We start from the raw sequence: 26280 nt of genomic DNA on the forward strand, positions 1-26280 counted from the left end.
TTCTTGTCATCTTCTCCTCGCGCGGGTGACGTCAGCTGGCTGCTCACTCGAAGTTGTGGCCTTTTACCTGGTGGAGATTCGCCTCCTCCCAGGCAAGTCCCCAGTGGCTTTTGCTTGGCTCACTGGCACTAACCTGCTCTCCTAGGATCGAGCAGGTTTCAATATTCTTAGGTTATTGGTTCTTCCCTTCCTCGCTCGCCATGCTCGAGATACTAGTTGGGGTTGACTGGCGCCCGCCCTTGTGGTCTCTATGAGCATTTGTTAGCCTCACCCTACCATTGTTCTTCTACGGTTGAGGTTTTCTGGGATCTCCGAGGGGTGGCCCACCGGAGTATGGCGGAATTAACCAGTTTCGTTCCCATCCCCGTATTTTATATATGCATATACATCACTGTTCCAAGCACTACTCCGCCAAGTTGGGACATATTGTTATTACAGGTCCGTGTCCCACCCTTGGTTCCGCTGCACCCTGCATCCTCCTTTGTAGGTTGGGCCTGGCCGACCAGCTCTATCGCCCGCCGGAGTAGCCCGGTGGTCGGAGAGTTAGCTTGCTTACCACTATAGTTACTACTGGGTAGGCTCATCTCTGACGGGGGTTTTTCTTCCCGCCGGAGTACCCGCACAGCAGTTTGAAAATACCGCGCTCTGCCCAATTCTAAGTTTCTAGAGTGGTAGGTTCATGTACTTTTCTACACTTACAGATCAGCAAGCAGAGGAGCCGTGCACCGCCATCAAACAACTGCTGGCATGTGGTGTGTCTGGACCCACGCTGGCTGTGCGTGGTCCGGCTGGGATGATTCAGAGGCTCAGCATCCTGACGGTTATGGTGGTGCTTCGCCTGTGCAGCGGTGTCTAGGATTTCCAGTCGGGTAAGCTGACTTTCGTTCTTCACGCTTACTTTCAGTCTGATATGTGCTCATATTGTAGGTCGTGACTTTTTGCCACAATATGTTGTGAACTGGATTCCCTGCCTCTTTATATTGACGAGTCCTCCAAGAAGGAGGCCTTAGAGTCTCTCCGCGCTCTGGCTGAGTTCGAAGGAACGCGTGTCGGGGAAACCGTGAGCGTCCTCGGCGCTTAGTTTGGAGGGACCTCTCACCCCGGCGCCTCGATTGTTGCAGCCATATTCATGAATTGCCATTCCTAATACTCCGAGCAGATCCGGGGTCGCACCCAGCCACCCCGTAAGAGGACCTGTACGCTGGAGGTTTCTGGAAGACGTCAGCCGCCTCTTTAGACTTGACCTGGAGCCGATGAATACGGAGTTGGACCAAGGGGTAGGTAGCGAGGTGGTGAGGCAGCGTGGGCGTGGGCCCTTGATTCCCCCATCTTCCTCTGTGTTCTCCTCTTTTCATAGGATTCACTAAGTCTTTCCATCTTGGGGGACAAGGCCCCATCTGTTGTCCCTGCTGAAATTGAAGATCGTGGAAGGCGAAGCGCTTTATAAGTCTTCGTTTCTCTCGTAAGGCATCTCCTTCGGCCGGCGCCAAGGTTGTGAACCTGGTGGCCTCCGGAGCAAACTGAAAGCACTCTCGGGCAAAGGAGCTGAGGCAGGGCGCCCAAACCCAGCCTCCTCGCCAGCCTGCCTTTGACCCTGAGGCGTTTGCAGGGATGTTGCTGGAACGCATCTCTTCGGAGGTGGAGGCGAAGCTTTCCAAAATTACGGAAAGACTTCACAGTCAGGAGACTCTGCTGGCAGATATGGCTCGCCCATGGAGCGCCTCCCGCGCACGATCCCTGATACCGCTGGACCTCCCTCCTTTCGATGTAGGTAACCCGTGGCGTTTTGCTCTTCGTGCCATTCGACACGAAGACACTCTGACCATCGAGGGTCTGGGCACGAGGCGTCTGGAGGAATTGGAGTTCTTCCCTCCTGATCTCTTGCCCCCCTACCCAGGCTTCGTTAGGCTGACGGAGGAAGCCTGGATACGCTCAGACAAGGCGTTCCTATGAGACGGATCTTCCCTTGTGGGACCATGCTCAATCTGCTCTGCTGCGCACTTCACGGAGTGGCAGGCAGAGAACACGAAATTGACTTCCTTCAAGGCAATCACACCATGTTTCTTCTCTGGGTGACAAGCTGCCCACCCCTGCCCAACAAACTTGCTTTGCAACGCTCAGGCTTGCTTCGACGGCAAACCTCGTCTCAGCTGAGGGAGACGGACTCCACATCCCTGGTATTCCCGGGAGGTGAGAAATTTGAAGGACGCCCACCACATTTATGGTGGGCAAATTGGACGCTTTCAGCGCCCTCTCACCAGCGAACAGCTTCCTAAACTCCGAAGCTCTCTCGTTGGCGGAGTTTGAGGCACGTAGCGCTGCCGGCCCTAAACTCCTTGTGCCTAACAGAAGCGGCCGCCATCTCCTGTGCAGAGGAGCTTCGCTCTGCGGTTCTGGCTAAATCCTGCGATGGGCTCAGTCAGACCCAGCGACTTCATGGTGGCAGTTGAGTGCCGCAAATTCATCTTCGCGATGCCACTCATTCGTCATGAGCCTAACAAGCCCGCGAAGATTCCATCTGGGGTTAATCTTCCCGAATTCAAGTAGCGTTCTTAGAGTAAGTCTGGGAAATGTTTCAGAGGCACAGTGAGGCCCTCAACACCAGACAGTGGTTCAGGGTTGTCCTGTCTCATGGTGGGCCAACCCTCCACTCCAAGGGCTCAACCCCAACAGTACGTGCTTGGTTCAACCAGCCCAATCCCTTGCTGCAAACACTGCACGCTCTCTCCGGCGTACAACCCACCCATGAGGGCCGTGGGTCTTTCACCGGCCTTGGCCTAGAAGCGCAAGGGGCAGAGGTCGAGCCCTACAGAGTGTGCTGGATCGGCCCTCCTGGGGAAAATCAGGCCGTGGTAGAGGAAACAAAACCTACTCTCCCACTGGAGACCAGTCAGGTAGGTGGTCGCTTTACTGTCTAGAGACCAGTGGTCCTTCAGTCCTTTGGGCACACAGCATTGTGCTTCCAAGGGTCTGGGCTGGAGCGGGATCAAGGATCCTCCCCTGACCAGATTTTACCAACCTCCAAAGCCCTACAGATTTGTGATGAAGCTTTCTCAACAAGAGAGCAATAAAGGAAGTAAGGCACCTCAAATTTCAAGGCAGGTTGTTCACTGTTCCAAAGAAAGACCTGATCAGCAAAGAGTGATTCTAGATTCACGCGGCTTCAAATCACTACATAAGATGCCACTAAGCTTGCATGCTTACGGTGGCTCAAGCACTGACTCTACTGCCGCAGGAGCCACACCACCTCTATCGATCTTTCAGACGCCAATATCACGCTCCCGGTTGGCGCTGAAACTTCTCCTTCCTGGGTTTCAGACTGGAAACAAGCTCACTCCTTCAGGGTCATGCCTTCGACTCAATATAGCCCCAGATTTTTACGAAACTGATGGTTGGTCGCTCAGCACCACGTCCCGGGGATCTCTCGGCGGCTTACCTGGACGATTGGATAATCTGAGCTCCAACAGTACAGGAGTGCTGGAAGGCTACAGCCATAGTGACTAAGTTCCTGAGTCGTTAGGGCTTTCGTTGAACAGGGAGAAGTCCTGCTGACTCGGAGTCCTGTTTCAGTGGCTGTCTCTCCAGTGGGACCTGTCTCAGAGCCAGGCCATCCTTCCGCCATCCAAGCTGTAGGGGCGAGTACAGCCGCCGCTACCAGGAAAATTTGAAGGACAAAGCAGCATCCCGCCACCCACAGAGAATTCTCGGCTCCTCTCAGTTTGCCTCAGTGACAACCTGCTCTTAAAAGCGGTTAAAAGATATAAAGAGTGTGGCGAGACGAACCATCGTCGTAAGCTCAGAGACAGAGTCTCTTCAATCCCGCCGACCTTGAAGACAAGTGTTTCGACTATGGTCCATGGGCGCCAGTGGCCTGTCGAAGCTCTGTCCCACTCCACTTTCTCCCCGCTTTAGTATCCACATACAGACGCCTATTTAAGCGGTTGGGGAGGGCAATCACCAAACCAAAAGTTCAAGGACATGGTCTGGCAATACCAACATTTTCATATAAACACCTGGAAGCTGCGCAGTGTTTTCTAACTTCCTGGCAACTCGCCCGCCGGCCAGATTCACATCAGGCTGGTGCTGGACAGCGCCGCAGGTTCATTGCATCAACAGGGGCAGCTCCAAATCAGGTCACAGAAACCAGGTGATGGTAGCTATCTTTTCCCTGGCGAACAGGGCGCACGGCTGGCATCTGTCAGCCACCCACCCAGCGGGGTGCTGAACGGCAGGGCGATCCTGTCCAGGACCACCCGTGCTGGAGACGGAGTGGTCTCTGGATGGGAATCGCTCAATTGATTTGCCACCGGTTCGACTCCAAGTGGATCTGTTCGCCACGGAGAGCAATCACAAGCTTCCTGTTATGTGGGTCCCAACTCAAACTCCTCAGGCCTTTACATGATGGCGACTATGACTGGAAACAATTGGGAGAGGATCTACTTGTTTCCCACAAACATGTTGTTGAAAGTACTGCACAAACTCAGGTCATTCATACAACTAGGCTCTGGTAGCTCCTTATTGGCCGAAGAGCAACTGGTTCCTCTGCTCCAGGAGCTCGTTGCAGTGTCACCAGATACCCAAACCCAGACTTCCTCGGACCCAAGTAGTACAACCAAGACTGTGCGCTTCCTTAAGAATTCAGAATGCCCTGGCTTTATGGGACTTTATAAAGTTTGCTGCAAAAAGGGAGCAAACATTTACCCTGTCAACACTCTTGGTTTCTCCTAGAATCTTATTAAGAGAGATTCTATCAGACAGTATGATCTTGCAGTCAAAAAATTAGCACCTTTAGTATCTAGTTCAAATCTATGACTAATAACCTAACGTTACTTGTTTAGATCATTGTTTGAAAGGCCCTGCCCCGCCACTGTTACTACAGCTAAATCAGCCTTAAAGAAGGTACTTGAGTCCAGTCCTGTGTCAGCTGGTAAATCTCCATTATAGCACGAATTTCTAGGTATAATATGCTAGGGATATACTCAGGAGAAAAAGAGCTTTCAGGAAAGCTAAGCACAATTTCAGATCGAAGCTGCCTTCTCTAGGGAAGACGTCGATAACGCATGGGTGAGGAAAGATCACTACCACTGAGACTTACTCAAAGACTCCCCTATCAAAACCCCCAGAACAGAGCGGTGAGCCACAGCCCCTAGACCTGCAACACCGCCAGCCTGGCACACCAGCGCCACCTACCTCATTCCATTTTTCTAGCACGATAGCTTACTCTTTTTCCTTTTCAGTGCTCGTGGCCTTTTGGATTTAGGACATCTTTCGCCATGTCATCGAAAGCAGCTTTACCATTCCAAGTTAAGTGCTCATCTTATTGTGGGGTTTTGTTCTATATTTGGCTGTTATATTCTGTCTTTTATAAATATTGAGATCTTATTATGACGCCACGCGCCCTCCTCGCCAGCCATGTCAATCAGCGCAGGCGACCTCATCAGTTCTTTCTGCTGGGGTTGTCTCCTTGTCGTTATAGATGCTTATTTTTGCCCCATGGTTCTCCTCCTGGCGGTTCATAGTCTCCCTTCGAAGGAAATGCCTACATATTATTGGCCTATCAATTCTTTTGAGTATGATGCCTGCCCAGGTACCCCCCCAGGTTGGGTCTCCTATTATTTTTAGTCTGTATTAGTTAATTATTTTATTCTGCGATGGTGCTCTCTGTTTAATTTATTTTATTCATTGTTTACTCTCCTTTCGTGGTGGTGGCAGCCTCAGATCTAACCTGCTTCCTCTATAGGCATGCACCCTATTGAGCACATTTTTGTTTCCATGTTTATGTGTGATGGTTATTTAGTGCAGGCTGTTTTGCTTCCATCCCCTTGCCCTGGCATGAGATCCATCAGGTTGAGGGGAGTTTTGCCGCTGTTTCCTCCAGGGTCGTTTTTGGTGGCGAGTGAGCCCCTTAGCTCTCTTCCTTCCTGGGGGAATAGAGTCTTTGGATGTGCCTCTAGGCTAATCGCCTTCTTGCCCCTTCGATCCCGGCTGGTTCCTCGGCACAAAATTTCTCTCCCGTTTGCTCTCCTCCTCCGGGCACTCCCTTCCATTTTCTCTAGCCTATACTAGGTTAGTCCCTATTAGGCTTTGCCTAGGCAGGAGTCAAGTATCGAGGCTTCTGGTCGCTTTCCCTCCCTTAGTAGTAGGCCACCCTCCTAAGTTTCATTTTTCTGGAGTGGTATGTGCAGTTGAGCGGGTGATATATTTCCGTTCCTGTTCTCTTCTTCGTAGCCTACCACTCTCCTCACTCATTCTCCTCTCCTCCAGCCTTGCCTCTACTGGGTGCAGGTGACGCTTAGATGGCGTTTCTCCGAGTTCAGGACTCCATTTGGTAGGGAGGGATTCGCTCCTCCCATACAGTCCCTAGCATCGCTGTGTTGGTGTTGGTGGTTTGTTTACTCGTGAGCTTCTAACGCATTCAACACCTATCCCACACTTCTTTCTCCCGCCGGGTTACGGCTGGGTTATTATACTTGCTCTGGCTTATGTTATGTATATACGAGCATCTTGCCCACTTTATTTAAGGGGGAAGTAAGTAGAAGGGGATTCATAATTATATATGATGGATCCTCCGTCTCCGGAGCATTTGCCCTTTGTACTATCACTTTGTTTAATGTTATTATGAATATACATATTTAGATATGTGGTTTATCTAACAGAACACTCCTCTCATTTATATATATACGTGAGTCCGGCTTACAACCGGGTCTTACCGCTATTTTTACTGGCAACTTGCGGTGAGTCTTACAACTCATTCTTCATTCCGAGTATTCCTCGGTCTGGAAGCTTTACCTTCCACTCTGTGTATTTAGAGCTTATTGGCCTAGTTTATGATAAGGGATTTCTTCTCCGCCGGGTATTCCAGTTGTAGTTGAAATTCCCGGCCTGCTGGCTTTTCTTAGATTGCTTAGAGTGGTAGGTTCATACTTTTTCCACTTACAGACTGTTCGCCAGAGGAGCCGGGGTGTACCGTCATTACAACAAATCTTTACTGCTCACGTGAAAGCCGGACCCACGCTGGTTGTGCGGTCCGCCCTCGACGATCTGCAGTATGGCACCCTGATGGTTGTGGGAGGTTTGCTTTCGCTTGTGCGCAACCGGCCCAGGATGAGTCGGCAGTGACAGTCTTCTCCGCTTTACGCTCCTCATTGAATATTGTTTACGGGTTCTCGGACTGTTTTTTCGTTCTTGGCTAATTGTTGGTTTTTCTTACAGGAGACGAGTCTCTCCAAGAAGTCACCTGGAATCTCCGGCCTGGGTGGCTGGGTTTGCAGAAATGTTCCGTCGGGAAGCCCACGCCCCTCGACGCCGGTTGAGGGACCCTGCTCTACCTTCGCACACGGGTGGCGCCAGACGCCAGAAGATCTGCCACCCCATCATCCAGCAGATCCGGATGCACCAGCCACCCCAAGTGGATATCCTCTACGCTGAGGTTTCAGAGGACGCCGCCGCTTGGACTGGGGACCTGGAACCTATGAATACCGAACAGGACCAGGTGGTAAGTAGCGAGGTAGGTGAGGTTGCCGGGGCGGGCCCCTTTGACCCCTCAGCTTCTTCCATTTCTTCCTTTACAGGTTTTGTGAAGTTCTTCCTGGGTGATAGAGCCCATCAGCTATCCTGGGTTGAAGTTGAAGACTGCAGCATGGTATGGCCATAAGTCCTCACCTCCAAGAAAGCATTGCCTTTCCTCTGTCGAAGGCCAAGGCCTCAGCACCTGTAGCCTCCGGGAGCAAGTCTGGTTCCTCCGGCAAAGGCGCGAGTAAGAGGGCAGCAAAACCAAGCCCTCCTCGCCAGTCGCTTTGACGCGAGGCCTCAGCGAAGCTAGTGTGCTATTTAAAAGGTTCACGGAGGATATTGACACAAAGTTCAACAAGATCTCCGAAAAGTTTGCCAATTATGACAATATACTGGCGGGAATGGCTCAACCACCCCCAGCCGAACCCCAGTATGTCATCCCCGACACAGCAGACCTCCCGCCTTTCGATGTCGGTAACCCTTGGCGTTTCGCCCTCCGGGCCATCCAACATGATGGCAAACTTACAATTGAAGGTCTTGGCACGAGACGGTTGGAGTGAATTAGAATTCTTCCTCGCCGATCTCTTGCCTCTACCCAGGCTTCTCGTAAGATTAACAGAGAAGCATAAGTACGTTTGATAAGGTTCCTAGGAGACTGTCATCATTCCAGGGACCAGCCTGCTGGCCTCCCGCGACTCTGGACGGAGTGGCAGGTAGACAACACAAAATTGACTCCTTTCAAGGGCAACTTCACCATGTTTGCCCTGGGAGACAACTTACCCACCCCCTGTTTGAACAAAGTCGCTCTGGCTACGGCCCGAGCGTGCTTTGAAGGTAATCCATTACCGCAGCTGAGGGAAACAGACCCCACTTCCCTGGTATTCCCGGAAGTGACGCAGCCTGGATGGATGCTCCGCCCACCTTCACTGTGGGAAGTTGGACCCCTTCCTGCCAGTTCAGTGAACAGCTCCCTGCCGCCGGAATCTAAAGGCGAGTTTGATGCCCGGACCACAGCCCGTCCCCAACCCGCCTGCCTTACGGAAGCCAATGCCGCCTCCCGCGCGGACGCAGCCATTTTTTCAAGTCTTGGTTAAGTCCCTGCTAGCTGGCTTTCAGTCTGACTCCGAATTCATCATGGCCAGACTGGAATGGTAGAAAATTAATTTTGCTGATGCCACTATCTGTCACGGCCTAATAAGCTCGTGAAAGAGCCTTGACATCTGGGGGCTTCAACTTTCCCAGAAGAAGAGGTTACCAATGTTATGGCTGAGGCTACAAGGGCCAATTCAGAGTTGCGCTCTCGCAGCAAGGCATTTCTGCCTACAAGCGCAAGACCTCTAGAATCTACATGCCCTCAGACGGCAGAGGAGCAAACGCGTTTCAGGAGGCTAAGAGGCCCCACCATCAGGCTGTAGTTCAAGCTGTCCCGTCTCGGCAGTGGCACGTGCCCTCCACCTCAAAGGCTCACCTCAGTATGTGCTGGTCCAACCAGCTCATTCCTGCTGCGCCGTATGTTGCTTCTCGCCAGCATACAACCCCACCTATGAGGGTCGTGGATACTTTCACGGCCTTAACAGGATCAGCAGCGAAGAGGCAGGGCCCTCATAGAGGAAAAAGCCAACACTACACCCCAAGAGGAAAACCTGACGGTAGAGGGAACAAAACCCGCCTCCTCCCACTGAGAGAACACAGGTAGGTGGTCGCCCAGGCTGGTTCAGGAGCAATGACCTTCAGCCCTTAGGCACACAGCATTGTGTCCAAAGGCTCAGGATGGAGCCGATCAAGGACCCTCCTCCTCTAACCAGGTTTTACCAGCCACCTCATCAACAATCCTACAGGATTACGTGGCAGAATTGCTCTCAACAAACAAGCAATAAAAGAGGTGCAAGGGCACCTAAAGTTTCAAGGCAGGTTATTCACTGTTCCTGAAAAAAGACCGATCAGCAAAGAGGATCCTGGATCTGTCATCTAAATCTCTACACAAATGCGATAAATTTCTTGGCTTACGTAGCTCAGGTAATGACTTCATCTGCGTGGAGCCGCTACCAATTTCTATCGATCTTTCAGACGCTTTATTATCACGTTCATTGCTTGAACTTCTCTCAGTTCCTCGTTTCAGACTCGGGAATCAAGCCTATCTTCAGGGTCATGCCTCTTCGTCTAAACACATTGCGCCCAGGTATCTACCTGCTGGCGGACACGTAGTTCAACAACCTCGTCCCGAGGATATCCCTAGTAGCGCATCGACGATTGGATAATTTGGGCACCAACAGTTCTGGAGTGTCAGAAGTTGCCACGTCCATGGTCATCAAATCTCCCTGGAGTCAAGTAGGGTTTTCAAATTGAACAGAGAGAAGTCCTGACTCCGAGTCCCGGCTCTGTAGTGGCTGGGTCTCCAGTGGATCTGTCCTCTCACACGTTATCTCTCCCGCTCCCAGGAGGAAAGAGGAGCAGCATCTCACCAGAAATTTTCTCAAAAATCAATCAGGCATCCTGCCGATCCCAAGAAAGAGTCCTGGGTCTCTTCACTTGCCTCTAGTGACGGACCTGCCTCTGGGTGCGAAACTAAAGACATAAACAGAGTGTATGGAGTTGTTTCATTGTCAAGCCCAGAGACAAGGCCCCCATTCCTCGAATTTAAAATAAGATCATGCCTTGGCCACAGTCAGGGCCTGTCCAAGTCAGTCTGCTTCACTTCCTCTCCGCACTGGGTTGTTCACACAGACGCTTCCTGCCGGGGGGGAGGCCCACTGCAACAAAAGGCATAAGGAACGGGTCACAATGTTTCAGCAGTTCCATATAACACCCTGGAAGCTATGGCTGGCCTTCAACTCTAGAAAATCCGCCCCCAACCGGATTCATATCAGGCTGGTATTGACAGCGAGTGGTAGTTCATTGTAATCAACAGGGGCGCCCAAATCAGCCGAGTAAAACCAAGTAATGGTTGCTATCTTCTCCTGGCGAACAAGCACTGCTGGCACCTGTCAGCCACCCACCCAGCGGAGTAATGGAACGCGGTAGGATTCCTCTGTCCAGGACCATCCGCTGAGACGAGTGGTCCCTGGACAGAGTCTTTCAAAATGGATTTGCCGCCAGGTTCGGGTCTCCAAGTGGATTCTGAACGGGCGATGTGGAGAAGCAACTCAAGTTCTGTTATGTGGTTCTGAACTTGACTCAGGCGTACGCCACGGACGCACGACAGTAGATTGGAATACTGAGAAAATTTATCTGTTCTCCAATAAATTTACTGCTGAAAGACATACAAACTCAGGACATTCAAAGGTCAACCAGCCCTAGTAGCCTCCTATTGGGTCGAAGAGCAATTGGTTCCTCTTCTTCAGGAACTGGGATTATGAGCCCTCGGATTCCCAAGCCCATACTGACCAGACAGTACAAACTAAGACTGTGTCAGTTTCTCAAGAATTCAGAATGCCCTAGTTTTATGGACTTTATAAAATCTGCAGCCCAAAAGGAGCAACATTGACCCTGTCAATACTCTGTTTCTAGAATCAGATAGTAGATTCCCCTCTTAGACAGTATGACTCAGCAGTCAAAAGTTAGCCTCCTTCCCTGAAAGCATCTGAAGCCAAAAATCATGAGACGACACTTAGGGAGTTTTCTTTAGGTCACTGTTTGAGAAAGGCCTTGCTCCGGCCACTATTACCACAGCCAAGTCAGCCCTGAAGAAAGTATTTCTATACGGCTTTAAAATCGACCTTACAGATTCCTATTTTTCATCTATCCCCAGAGCATGCGCTCGTCTGAGACCCGTATCACCCCACATTCCGCACGTGGTTTCTCAGTGACGTCCTTGCTAGCATCAGAGATGGACAACTTTCAATGCTCTTATCAGGATCTGTTAAGGAAGACTTTATTTTTGATTAGCTTGGCTTCAGGTGCTAGAATCTCAGAGCTAATGGCTCTCACTAGAGGTGATATTTTGTGAATCCTCCGTCCTCGGGAGAGGTCCTCCTTTCCTGACCCTAGATTTCAGCTAAAAACAAAGACTCATTAAAGACAGGTGGTCTCCTTGAAGGTGGTGCCTTCCACAAGACCAGTCTTTATGTCCAGTTTATACACTTAAATCTTACCTTTTAAGAACTCCACAGAGTAAGTCGGGTCCTCTTTATCAGGGAGAAAGGTGGCACTCTTTCACTGGAATGCTAAGTAAGGACAACAAATTCTGCATTTATTAAACATACAACCCAGATTCAGTTCCTTAAGTGTTCATGATATTCGATAGTTACTTCCCATTAATTACTTACATGGACTTCAGAACTATCTAAATACACGGGTTGAAATCACCTCAGTGTTTAAACGCTCATCATTTAAAATCGTCAAGCTCTGAAATTTTCATAATAGCTGTGGAAGTGTCATCTCCCACCTTAACTAATCATATCCTTATCCTCCCTTTCCGCCCGCCTGCCTCATTTACTCTCTGCTTATCCTCCTGGTTACCTGCCTCACCCTGCCTGGCTCCTGCTATTGATGTATCTTGTCTCTGCTGAGTGGAAACTGATCTGACATGTTATGATTAAAGCTGTGGGGTACTGGGCGGTTTTTTATTTTGCCCATGTAATTCCAGTTATATGTATATACTGTATATTTTATTTCCATTTGATTTTTGTCTCATGTGTTTAGCTAAGTTTACGTGGTAGCTTTTAAGATTGTATATGCCATTTAACCTATGCAATTTATATGTCGTTATGCTTAGTAGTATTAAGTATTTAGCCTTCCTTGTCGTGTCGGGACTTAATTTTCGTTATATTAAGTCTCTTTGATGTGCCTTAGGTTTAGTGTTCTTGCCATGTAAGAGATTCCTGATTAAAACTATTTGCACTTATGTTTTTTTCAGATTACCTTGTTTCATAGTTTGCAGCTCATATGATTTCTTATCACTATTTCACCGCTGACACGGGACTGGCCCAGAAAAGTGATTTTGACAAAGGAAAATCTATTTCTGAGGAAGGTCCTGTAAGGTTTACCCGGTGACTCTCCCTGACTCACCTTTTGTTCCCCTACTTGCACATGCTGGAACTGGGGTTATGCTAGCATGGAATGAGGTAGGTGGCGCTGGTGTCGCTGAGCTACGGGTGTTTGGGTGTAGGGGCTGTAACGGCTCACCGCTCTGTTCTGGGGGTTTTGATAGGGAGAGATCTTTCGAGTAAGTCTCCGTGGTAGTGATCTTTCACTCACCCTTCGTTATACCGACGTCTTCCCTAGAGAAGACGCTCGATCTGGGTAGTAAACCCCCAGCTTCTGGAAAGCTCTTTCTCTGGTATATCCAGCATATTATACCTAGAAAATTCGTGCTATAATGGAATTTCACCGGTGACATCGAATTTTCAGAAATAGATTTTCCTTGTCAAAATCCTTTTAGTATGGTTTCAAAAATCGACCTTACAGATCTGCTACTTCTCCTCCATCCCTAGAGTATGCGCTCGCTTGAGGTCGTAACACGCCCACATTCTGTTACCTGGTTCCTCAACGATGTTCTGAAATTAGTCACGATACTGATAACTACAATGCTCTATTCGACTCATATGGAAAACCTGTTTCGATTAGCTTTCTTCAGGTGCCAGAATTCCCTAGAGCTATCGCTCGCTAGAGGTGATGATCATGTTGATTTCCTCCGTCCGAGAAGTCCTCCTCTCTGACTGGCAGGTTCCTAGCTAAAATGAAGACCTCAGACAGGTGGTCCTGAAGGTGGTGCTCTTCCTCACAGGACCAATCCTTATGTCCAGTATATACCTTGCAAAGTCTTATCTACAAAGAACTCACAGTGTAAGTCGGGTCCTCTTTTATCAGGGAAAAAGGTAACCTTTCGTTGAAACGATGTAAGACAGCAAATTCTGTATTTTATTAAACAAACCAAACTGGATTCAGTCCCAAAGGTTCATGATATCCGTATGGTAGCTACTCTACTAATAATTATTTTCATAATATGGATTCGCTGAACTTACTCAAGTATACGGATGGAAATCACTTAGTGTTTGCTAAACGCCACATAAAAATCACCAAGCCCTGAATTTTTCTATAGTGGCTGTGGGGAGTGTCATTCCCACCTTAATTATCCTTAATCCTTTTCCTTCCCCTGCCCGCCTGCCTCATTTATTTCTCTGCATGCCTTTCTGGATCAATCATGCTCACTGCCTTGCTCCCTTGGTAATCGATGCTGGGCATTACCCTGGTTATTGTTTGTCTGGTGATTGATTTGATATGCTGTGAATTTAGATTAAGATAGAAGTACTGCTGGAGTTAGTTTTTATTTTGCTTCATAAAATTTCAATTCCTGATTTTGTATATATCCTATTGTTCTAAGATTTAAGTTTGTCTTACCTGTTTATAACATTATATTGTGGGTGTCTTTCATCTCCAATTCCTAATTATATTGTATTTTTGTCATTGTATTGTTTTTAGACTTAAGTTTACATATTCTTCATTGTGTCTTATATTGTTGGGTGTGTGTGTTGTTCCCAATCTGCATTTACCTGTTATTAAGTCTATTCCTGATGAGATATCATAATAAATCCATTTTTTCATAGCGTGTGTTTTTGTTCTAATCACCTTTGTTTTCTTTTGTAGCTTTGGCAGTCTTGTATTGATTCTCTTTGTCACATTTTCACCGGGTGACATCGGGCCGAAGCTCAGAAAAAGGAATTTTGACAAAGGAAAATCTATTTCTGAGGGAGGTCCCGTGTCACCCGGCACCCTCCCAGGAAGCTGGTTTGATCTCTCACTGGCACATGCCAAGCCTGTGTGGTGCTAGTCTGGAATGAGTCCAGATGGCGCTGGAGTTGCCGGCCATGCAAGTGCAGGACTGTGGAGCTGGTACGGCTTCCCGCCTCCCGGGTTTTGACATGGGGATGCTCACCAGGTGGCCTGTGGTTGTGATTCTTTCACTCACCCTGGTTATACCTCGACGCCTTTAATATAGGAAGACACTCGATCTGGGGTAGTAACTCTAGTATTCCTGAAAGCTTTTTTTCTGGTATATTTAGCAATATTTATACCTAGAAATTGTGTTTAGTATGGAATTTCACCGGGTGACACGGGGCCTCCCTCAGAAATAGATTTTTCCTTTGTCAAAATCCCTTATATATATATTTATTTGTTTATTTATTTATTTATGAATATTGCCACTGAATCGTTAACCATTAAGCCCTTATGGCACTATATGCCAGGCAGGTGGGGGAGAGAAGGATCCATAGACCTACGAGTGATAGGTGAGTCGTTGACCAGTAAATGTCGTGTCTTTTTCAGGGAGGGATCCTTATGAGTCTGAAAGGAAAACACGTGCAGATTTACCACCCACTGAGTTCTGGACATTTATGCTGGCCAAGCCTCTTCTCCTAATTTCCAGGTGAAAGTTGCCTCCATGGCTTGAAACGATGCCTCAAACCCCAATTAAGATCTCACAAACACAGAGGTCATGCCATAAAGGCAGTTAAAGACAGATCAGTCTAAGAGACGGTCACATTGGGTAATCTCTCTGTCAGACCACCCCAGAGCCGGGGTGACTTTGTAACTCACACTTTATTCACATTGGACAGAAGTACCAATTCGTGGACGTTGTCGCAAACTTGGATCACATCCAGACCTAAGAGGCAATGAAGGTAATGTACCCCAGATGGGAGATTGGTTGGCCAGTGTAATTTTCTTTGACTCATTTTATCATCTCTCTCTCACATTTCATTACTTTAATAATTTCTTGTCTTGTCCACTTAAACAGTGTATCTGCAGTCCATATGCAATTCCTTGACAGCGTGTAACATAATTCTCACCCCTTGCTAGCAAGTAATGTAAAGTAAAAGAATCTCCCTCCAATTCTTGCATTTATTCAATTATAGAGACTATCATCTCAGTGTTATTCTTACCTGGAATCGTTTCATTCCAGGAGTGTTATCAGTGCTGTTACCAGCATAGCCATAGGCCTGTGTTCCTGATTGCCTGTAATTGTCCGCACCACTGGGCTGATAGAACTATTGCCTAATTGGCTCACAGGTCCATTTGCACGTGGCCAGTATTCGTAATTGTAATGCGTTATCCAGTTCACTCAGTCATTGCTGTTGTGTAAATTCCCAGCTAACTTACTCAGTGAAAGTGTCCAGTTTCATTGGTAATTTCTTCGTGAAAGTGTCCAGTTTCATTGGCAATTTCTTCCATGTTGTGATTGTAATTAATAAATTTCTGTTAAGAAACCTATTTTCATTTGGCGACCTACCATTTATTTGTTATTTTTGCATTTCTCTGGTTTATGGGCTTACAAGGGGTTTTCCTGTAAGGATAAATTAAAATTATTATTTCAAGGCCCAGTACTCACACCCTGTAAGCCTGTAACAATATATATATATATATATATATATATATATATATATATATATATATATATATATATATATATATATATATATATATATATATATATATATATACACACACACACACACAGGCAGTCCTAAACTATCCGTTAATGGCATTTTGGTTTTACACTTGGCTAATGACGTCATTAACCAGATTTTTTGGCGACGGTAAGTGGTTTATCATCGTTGGTAAGCAGTTTATTGGAGCTTATGACTTCATGAAACGCCATTTACTACCATAATTATTATGATGTTTCAGTTATTGACAATTCTTTGGTTATCAGCGCTTGGCCAGGAACAGAACCCCCACTGTTAACCGAGGACTGCCTGTGTGTGTGTGTGTGTGTACAAGGTCTAGAAATACAGGTCTTCTCACGCGCAGGATTATGCGGTTAGGAGATGGGAGTTAAAAGCGTGCATCTACTTGCTTTCGTTAATGTAGTAATGGGAAAACTTTTCTCCTGTTTCCTTGTTGTCTCTTTTAATATTAAAATTATGATTCATTCTTTTAGGAAACAAAGCACATGTTGACCATATTCATTTCTATACGTGTATTCATCCAAATAATTACAACTGGAACTTAAAAACGAAAAACATTTTCACTCTAATATAAACTCACACTCAAATACACATATTTGTATACATAAGGTTAACAATTATACAATTATGTGACCAACTTTTTCGTTATGTTTACAATGATAACAAATAAATATCTTTTCCATCGATTTTAAATGCTCCAAAATTTCGCAGTTTCATTAGCTTCTCATTTGTTCTACTTATAGTGCCGATCCTTGTGCCATCTCCTTCGGTTCTTTAGTTCCTAGAAAGTCATATTCGGGAAACTTAAGGGCTACAAAACCACCCACATATTGCATGCCTCCTTCTTCAGTTTTGTCTTCATTGTCATCCTGCAATTCCTCCATTGGCAAACGAAACAAAATTGCCGATAAAAACTTAACGCTTTCTGAAGAGATGTTTCTTCAGCCTCGTAAGAAGTGCTTTCTTTAGTTATCAAGTTAGAAAATGAGACCTCAGTCATATTATCGCTAATACAATTTTCAACATTGTATTTGGCGCCTCATAGAGTTCTCTCTTTTCCCAGGAGATGGGCTCAAACTCAGTGTAAATTCAACAGGTGATGGGTGCTGATGACATGCACCCATTTACGTGTCAAAAAAAAGTGTTCCAGTCCATCCCGATTCAACCTATGAATCAAGATGTATGATATTAAAAATTTCACCTAACATCCCTGGCAAGTTCGTTAGAGATTTTGCAAGATATCACAAGCCCTTTTGGAAAGGGTAAAGTCCTTTTCCTCCCAGACTTCTCATTGTTCTGGATAGGTGTATCATCTCTTGCAATGTTTTGTTTTGGTTTCTAAGATTAGCTCGTAAGCATCCCGTGTTGATTTGGTTTCTAAGATTAGCCCGTAAGCATTCCATAAGACTTTCTGTCGAAAGGCACTCAGAACTGAATAAATCAAACCACTATCAACAAGGCAAATGAACTGGATTGCACTCTCCCATGCCTATCCACAATCAGACCTTTTTCTCCAAGTGTTTGAGAGTTTCACGTGGCAGAGTAACTGTAACGCTAATTTCACTGTCGCACCCTCCATACCTGTAACACTTGAATGCTTTTCAAATAGTTTTCGAGTTGTCATTAGATCACCTTTACTTTTCTTAATTGGTTCCCTGACTCAATGTAAAGCAGTCCTACAGTCCGATAACCTGATCCATGGTCTGAGAAAGTGATGTTTCTGATGAGTTTTATCAAGTGAGGAGCATCGGCAAATACTTTCCCTGCAGTAATCCGCAGGATTAACAATGTTGGATTAGCCTAGTTACGCCATTGCCTACAGAATTCCATAACCTTATATTTGTTGCCCCAAGTCATGAACCATACCAACTATAGGAAATCCAGCTCGCTATCTTAATGGTGAATTAAAATAGGAGAATTTTAGTTATATCGATTTCAAATTACAATGAATAAGCGGTTTCCAAGGTCTGACCTTTACATTGCACTTTTGAGCTAGGTTCATATAAAGCATCTGTGCCTTTATCATAACTCCATCTTTTGCGACACTACACTTTTCGTTCATAGGAAATCTATGAAGAATTAGATCCCTATTTTTCCCTATTTTCAAAGTACCCGTTTAGTGCACAAGATTTGGCTCATCACTTAAACTGTCTAAATTGCAGCAAGAAAAAAAAATATAAGGCCGCTTATTACAATATCAATACCAAATATGTGGAAACAAGGCCTACAGTGTTTGTTTGTAAAACTTGTGTGATCAGTCAGAGATTACTAAGGACCGTGAGTAGACCGTGTGACGTCACAACCTCTACCTGCGTTAGATCCCAATTTTGGGTCAGCCGTGAGAAGACCTTGTATTCTCTAGACCTTGTGTGTGTATATATATATATATATATATATATATATATATATATATATATATATATATATATATATATATATATATATATATATATATATATATATATATATATATGTATATATATATATATATACACACACACACACACACACACACACAAACACACAAATACAAACTTGTGTGATTCAAGTTTGCATGAATTCACAGACACACAAATTTTTCATTGGAACCTAACTAATGGTCATACACGAGTTTTTCACAGACACGCGAACATTTGCGAACACTGAGAAACCCAGCAAGAGTGTTTGCTTAATTTTTTTATGTAATTTATAAATTTTCAAGCTTTTATGTGTAAATTAAATAACATTAAATATTATTAAAAGTAGTAATTTCTCTCTCTCTCTCTCTCTCTCTCTCTCTCTCTCTCTCTCTCTCTCTCTCTCTCTCTCTCTCTCTCTCTCTCTCTTTTAGTGAGATGAATTTTTATGGTACATGTATACAGGTATGTTTATTTGTATGATAAACTTTTTACCTAATAATAAGTACTAATTTTCAAATAATAATAATAATAAAACTGTAATTACAAAATTCTTATTATTTTGAACAAACTAATTCTTCCCTCATCTTTTGTAAGAAGGAGGTGAAGGCAAAAGCTGTCAGACATGTCATTTAACATGACAAGGAGGGAGTGTTGCTAATCAGTGGTCAAATTTTCTTGTAATTCTCTCTCTCTCTCTCTCTCTCTCTCTCTCTCTCTCTCTCTCTCTCTCTCTCTCTCTCTCTCTCTCTCTGTGTCCGTAATAATTCATAAAAATTTCACTCTCTGGAAGTACAACTGACAACTGTTATCTCTCTCTCTCTCTCTCTCTCTCTCTCTCTCTCTCGTTTGAAGTTAGCCAACCTACATATTACTGTTTCTCTGTATGTCTTTAACTGTACAGTAGATAATTTTGAATTGATCTAATTTTACCTGTACCATTTACAAACTGTAAATGTGCCGTTCTAAAACATAGAGACATAGAGCACTTCAGAACATAGATCATTTCAGAACAAAGAGAAAGTGACAGAATAAAGAAGTTTTTAAAAACGCGGTTGAGAAGACTTCTAAAAATAGATTGGTGGAATGGGAGAGAGAGTCACACCATTTATATCTTTTTTTAAGGGTAATGTATTAAGCTAACCTTTAAATGAAAATACAAGAACTTTAATTTCATTTAATAGTTAGTTTAATACTGAATTTCCATCTTTTGATATCTAATGTAGGAATAACTCTCTCTCTCTCTCTCTCTCTCTCTCTCTCTCTCTCTCTCTCTCTCTGTAATAATTCATAAATAATATAACTTGATATTTCAAGTAAGGACAATATCTCTCTCTCTCTCTCTCTCTCTCTCTCTCTCTCTCTCTCTCTCTCTCTCTCTCTCTCTCTCTCTCTCTCTCTCTCTTGTACCCTATGCACATGATTGCATTTATAATTTGGTTTGAAAGAATAAAAAAGTGAGAAAATTTAGTAAAAATATAAACGAGAATACTGTAGCATAAATTATAAATAAACAGTGAAGGAGTGTGTGTGTTACTGTGCTTAGACTTCGCTGTAAACACACTTCGGTTATTGCTCTCTCTCTCTCTCTCTCTCTCTCTCTCTCTCTCTGTAATGTACACATCCTTTAATAAAATGTGAATTACTATATCATAAACATAAAAACATGAAACCAGACAAGCTCTATCAATTCAGGTCTATTAGCCCTCTTCCCCTAGCTCCAGCCACCTTCCAAAACAACACCTCTGGGCCTTCCTGTACCCTGCATTGCTGCCCCTCCTCTCCGATGGTGTCAAGCCATCTGGCCCCCTGACCCCTGCCCACAACCATGGAAACTTCTTGAAGCCTCCCCCACCCCCAAAAACCTTTGCCTGGTCAGTCCGAGTGTAGGCAGTGTTACCAGCATTCTTGAGGCTGCACAGCATTGCCAATCATCAAAGGGCAGTTTTTAAAAAAATTTTAAGATTTATATATATCATATATCTCTGGGGCCTTGATCCCTGGTCCAGGTGTTTTGGATACTGTAATGTTGAGTTCGGGTAATGGTGATCCAGATAACTGAGGGATTACTGTGATTTTGTTACCCATTCTGTTTGTGTGATGTATTACTGTATTCTGGCTTTGAAATCCTGGGAAACTATGAAGATTGTGACCCAACTGTCAATCTTTATTTTTCCACTGGACCTTCATGCCCTTCACCAGTAAAATGTAAAATTCTGTGCCACTTTTGTTTTTTTGTTGCATGTTCCCTCACTGTGTAAGAGGCTGGATTATCTCATACAGTATTTGATGGTACATTTTTATTCACCTTTTTTTTGCATCCAAACCAGATTTTGTTTATTCACAGTGAGTTTCTTGTTCATTAGAAGTAGTCTTTGTTTTTATCCATTTAATTCTCTTGTATTTTTTTTAATAGACAGCTGCAAACAAGGTGTCTCTGGTGTTTGTGGATCGAACTCTGGACTTGGCTGATGCTTCTAGCCATGCAGGTGAAACATTAATGGAGAGAATATTATCACTTCTGCCACGTCTCTATGGTCACAATTTGGACTCTGCAGTCAATATGGCTCCCACTTGCCACGTTCATCCGTAAGTGAAAGTATTTCAAGTATATCTGTTTTAAGTTTTAATAACCTGACAGATTATTTTTACATTTTATTGACTATCATGGATACTGAGCTAAGATGGGTATTGTCACTGCCTGCCGCCACCCCATAATTTGTATTGTGAATTACTTATAGTTCTTGTAACTGTTTACTTTAGGTTACTAATCCTAAAAGTTAATTTTAGCTTGTCATATACTTGTACTTACATTATGAAATGACAAATTTTTAAAGTAATTTGTATTTTTCCTAACTATACAGACCTGAGGTCCTTGACATAAGGAATTACTTTCAGCAAAGTTGGAACAGCTGTTAGACTTTCGAACAAGGTGGTTTGGCAGTTAACTTCTGTCTGGTAGGTGGGAGCCGTGCCTCCCCAGATGTAAACATTCTAATTTGCCTTTCGGCCCAGGTATCAGATTGAGGGGTGGCATGAGGTGGGCATTAAACTGTAAAGGACCTCAGGTTTGTATAGTCAGAAAAATTACTTTAAAAACTTGTCATTTGTTACTAAACAATATACAAACCCTCGGTCCTTTACATAAGGAAGACTCACTTATTGGTGGGAGGAATCTGAGTGAGTCTCTGAACTGACTGGAGTTTGCCGCACCTGGGTTTCTCTTCCTGGTCAATAGAGCAAGGAAGAATACTGTGCCTCTGACATGTTGAACGGAGTGTAAAAACTGCAAGATCAATTGTCAGACTTCTGGGCCTTTTTGAATGAGTGAGAGAATCGTAATCTCATATGAAAACAGGCTAGGATGAATCTTCAGAATCGGTGACAGTAAGGGTCTCCTTCCTCCCCTTGCTAGAGAAGGAGCGGGATTGCCTCTATAAATCTAAAGATAGAAAAATAGAACGGATGCTCAATGTGCAAACTTACCTGCATCAGCCGCCAGTTCCAGCGTGTGATGGCTCGAATTCTGCTCTCTGCCCAAAGGAAGAGATCGAAGGATGGCAAGGAAGGAGGAGGAGAAGAGGCCAGTCACTCACACAATCGCTCTCACTTCCATAACCGTACACCTTAGGCGCGATGCTACCTGTCCTCTTAGAGGAGCTGGGTAAGCTACACAACTAGAGCAGCCACCACGGGTTCCAGGGAAAAAGTGTTCAAGGATTTGTGGGCAATGTCCCAAAGGTAGAAGGACATAAACATGGTATGTCATGACCATACCCTTGCCTTCAGTACCTGAGGAACCAACAGAATCTTCTGGAATGCGAGGGATGGATCAGTGCCCCTGACTTTGTGAGCTCTTGGGCGGAAGGTACTGGGGTCATCACCTCCAGCTGCAGTGTACGCTCTCCTGATTGTCTCACAAAGCCAGAAAGAAATCGTGTTCTTGGACACTTCTTTCTTGGGCAAGCCAGTACTAATGAAGAGTTGTTGACACTCAGGCCAGAGATGTTGAGTCATGTTGAGTCCTCTTAAGATAGCACCGCAGCACTCTAACAGGACATAGTAGCAAGCCATCTGGATCATTATCAACAAAGGCCTCTAGGGAGGGGATCGTAAAGGACTTGAACCTGGTGTCAGGGACCGATGGGCTCTGAGTTTTCGCTACGAAATCTGGGACGAAGTCAAGTGTAACTGATCTCCATCCCCTCGATTGTTAAGCATTGAAGGAAAATCCATGAAGTTCACCCACTTTCCTCGCCGATGCCAGGGCAAGTAGGAAGGCGGTCTTGAAGGTCAGATCCCTGGCTGACGACTCTCGTAAAAGCTTGTACAGTGCAGGAGTCAGGCTCCTTAAAATGAGAGTCACGGCCCACTTAGGGGCCCTGAGGTCCTGGTGAGGGCAAGACCTTTTGAATCTCATCAGTAGCAAAATCTCCAGAGAGGAGGAGATGTCTACTTTCAGGCGCAAGACTAGACCGAGTGTGTCACTATAGCCTTTTACAGCTGAAATGGAGAGAAGCTTCTCTTGGTGAAGGAAGACAAGGAGGTCCATGACCTGCTGAACAGTGGCTCAGACCGGAGAGAGACCCCATCTACGACACCAACCACAGGAGATGGCCCATTTTCCCTGGTATACCACTGCAGAGAACTGTCTGAGTTATCCAGACATCTCTGTTGCTGCTCGGCGAGAAAAGACTCTCGCTTGCAAGAGATGCTGGATAGTCCCAGCTGTGAAGACACAGGGACTGTACCACCTGATGGTACCCCTCTACATGTGGTTGACACAGAAGGTTGTGCCAGGGGGGAATCTCTCTCGGGGCCTCAGATACCAGAGCTAGCAGGTAGGGATACAACACAGGCCATTTTGGGGCCACCATAATCATTCTGAGATTCGGAATGATCAACACCCTGTTGATCACCTTGCAAATCAGACAAAATGGAGGGAAGGCATAGACATCAAGGTTGTCCCACAGTTGTTGGAATGCATCCTCTGCAGTGGCCCATAGGTCTGGCATGATGGAGCAGAAGACTTGCAGTTTTTTGTTGTGCTGGGTGGTGCACAGGTCAATGGCTGGAAGCCCCCACAGCTCAAACAACCTCTCCGTAATGTCTGAGTGAAGGGACCATTCTGTCCCTATCACTTGATTCTGGCAGCTGAGCTTGTCTGCCACTACATTCCTCTTGCCTGGAATGTATCTGGCTAAAAGCTCCATCAAGTGAGCTACTGCCCACACATATACCTGCTTTGTCAACTGATGCAGCGGGATGGATACAAGACCCCCCCCTGCTTGTTGACATATGCCCCCCTTGATTTGGGACCACCTTGATATGGTGAGGGGGCTCTTGAACCCCAGGAATCTGTTCCCAGGTTTGAGTCCAGGAGTCCCATAGACCATTATATATTTCTTTGAATTAATTTTTGTGGAATTTTCCGCTTTGGTAAAATTCATTGGACCTGATAAATAGGAAAATATATCATAACTGGGATTGGGTTTATATCCAAAGCTAAATAGTGGGAACTGTGGTAGGACCATCAACTGCCTGATAATGTTCGGACCTGAGAGATATCAAGGGGAACTATTCTTTAGGGCTGGACCACGGATTCCAGGGGGTCTGGTTCTGGGGATAGGACTCTCGGCATTCATGATTAGAATGGGGATGATAGTATTCTTGTAATACCTTCGGTCCTAGCAAGCAGGTTTGGCTCACATTTGGGCCACTATAATCATGTTATGCCATCCCCTGTGGGGTAGGGTAGGGACGAAGACATTTGGGAGTTGGTTCTCACTTGTGCCATTGTTAGAAGAATAAACTCTGTGAAAGGCTGGTGATATCTTTTGAAGGTTTTCAGGTTTTATTTTTTATTTTTTTATATTTTTTATTTTTTTATTTTCGTCTACAATCTTTATGAATAGTGACCATTAGGATTAAATACCCCTGGGCCCTTTGATGGCCATGACTTGGTACAGGTGACAACTGCTGGAACTTCCTCTGACAACCTTTCTCTGGAAAAGTCAAATAAAAATCCTAATGTAATTATACTGGAACCCTAGAGTCCAGTACAAAGCAAACAAAAAAAAAAAAAAAAATATCTAGACCCAACCCTCACTCACCTCGACTCCCTCTTTGGGAGTGGAAGTTGGTCAAGATTCCTGACCTTAGAAACTGAGAAGAAAATATCAGCATTGAAACTAGAAAACTTTATGTTGAATCGACATTCAACTACTGAAATGTCATTCTGATAAATAAAAAATCAGATGTGGTTGATAGAAACGCAACAAAAAATCAATCTGAAAATTACTTAAAGTATAAAAAATATTGACAATCTAAAGATACATATAAAAAAAACATGACAATATGAACAGTGTACAGGGTACCATACTACTCCCTGATAATAATGAAGAACCAATAGAAAAGAATATATTGCTGGATCCCCTTAAAAAAAAGGTAAAACAATGTACAAGATTGCGAGATATATGACATAGCCAGTAGACAGAGTAATGGAAAATCACTGAGAATAGCAAAGATGAAATTTTGAAGGCCATAAATTACCCTTATTAAAAATTAAAACCATGGGCCAAAGCAGAGAATTGAGACCGTATGTTCCAAAACCACCACAGTGCCAAAACTTTAGTATGTATGGACATACAAAGAAAAATTGCTGTAATAAACCTATATGTGCATATTGTGGATCTGACAAACTTACCACACAGTGGAGGTGTGGTGAACCGAAATGCATGAACTGTGGACAGAATCACCTTGCAAGATCTAAGGAGTGTATGTACTATATATACTGTACAATACAGAATTAAAATTACTTCAGGAAAGAACTGGAATGCCTATAAAAGAAGCCGAATTAGAATTAAAAGTTAGAGGAATGCATGATCCTGCTAGGAAACGAATGTTTTCTACTGTAATAAGATCAAACAATGAAACAAAAATGGAAATAGATAAGAGTAACAAAACCCTGATAGATCAGTCTCAAAGAAAAATAACTACTTTGCAAGAAGAAACTAATACCTGTATAGCAAAGAACCAAGAAATGTATACAAATATTTGTTCAGATTCATTTGAGATATTAAGAGAAATGGAAACAACAGAAGATAATACAAGCACCACAGAAATATTAGAAGAAAATTATGATGAATTAGAATCTAAAAAAAAAAAAGAGGCCTTTAGAGAAAACTCCACCCAAGACCAGCAAAAAACCGAATATTATTAGAGATACATCCATTAAACTAAAGACAAGAGGCCTGAAGAAAAAACATAAACCAAAAAATTATAAGAATATACCTTTGTCTCCTAAAATAATAATAAGGGAATATGAACCAATGATATTATGTTTACAACATGTCAACAGCACAATATCAACAATAGGTAAATATACCTTAGTATCTACATCTAGAGAGGAAGAAGGAAATTTAGGTACCGCTATGTATGTACATAACAAAGTATGTTATGACAGAGTACCTGTAAACTTTACTGACTTGCAAATATCAAGTATTAAAATACGAATAAAAATAATATTTATTTAATTTATAATTTATACAACCAACCTAATAATAATTATGACATTGATAAACTTAAAGATTTATTTAACAATACCAAGGAACCTACATTAATAGTAGGTAATTTTAATGCTCACAACCCAATATGGGACTGTAATTGTACAAACTGAAATAGAACAGGGAGTAAAATAGAAGAGTTCATGGATTTAAATGACTTGTGCTGTATAAATGATGACAAAATTAGCACATATTTTCCAAAAACACATGGAACATTTTCCTCAGTAGACTTAACTCTATGTACAACAAGTATAGTTGACAGATTAGATTGGAATACAGTTGATGACTTGCACACCAGTGATCATTTCCTAATATTAATGCCCTTATTACAAAATAATCCTGCAAAACATGTTCCTCACTATAACATTTATAAATCAGATTGGGAGCGATATGAAATGCACACTA

The 26280-nt window shown here is 44.3% G+C and overlaps 1 protein-coding gene across 2 annotated transcripts in view; it reads left to right on the forward strand.

The window, feature by feature from the left end:
• Positions 1–26280, forward strand: part of LOC136850238 (sec1 family domain-containing protein 2-like) — a 228561-nt gene that overhangs the window by 126524 nt on the left and 75757 nt on the right. For both annotated transcript variants that reach the window (XM_067123901.1, XM_067123902.1), the window contains exon 6: positions 20727–20899. In XM_067123901.1, the coding sequence (XP_066980002.1) occupies positions 20727–20899 (173 nt within the window). The remainder of the gene's footprint in view (positions 1–20726; positions 20900–26280) is intronic.

Source organism: Macrobrachium rosenbergii, chromosome 21, assembly GCF_040412425.1.
Source record: "Macrobrachium rosenbergii isolate ZJJX-2024 chromosome 21, ASM4041242v1, whole genome shotgun sequence".
Lineage (NCBI taxonomy): Eukaryota > Metazoa > Arthropoda > Malacostraca > Decapoda > Palaemonidae > Macrobrachium > Macrobrachium rosenbergii.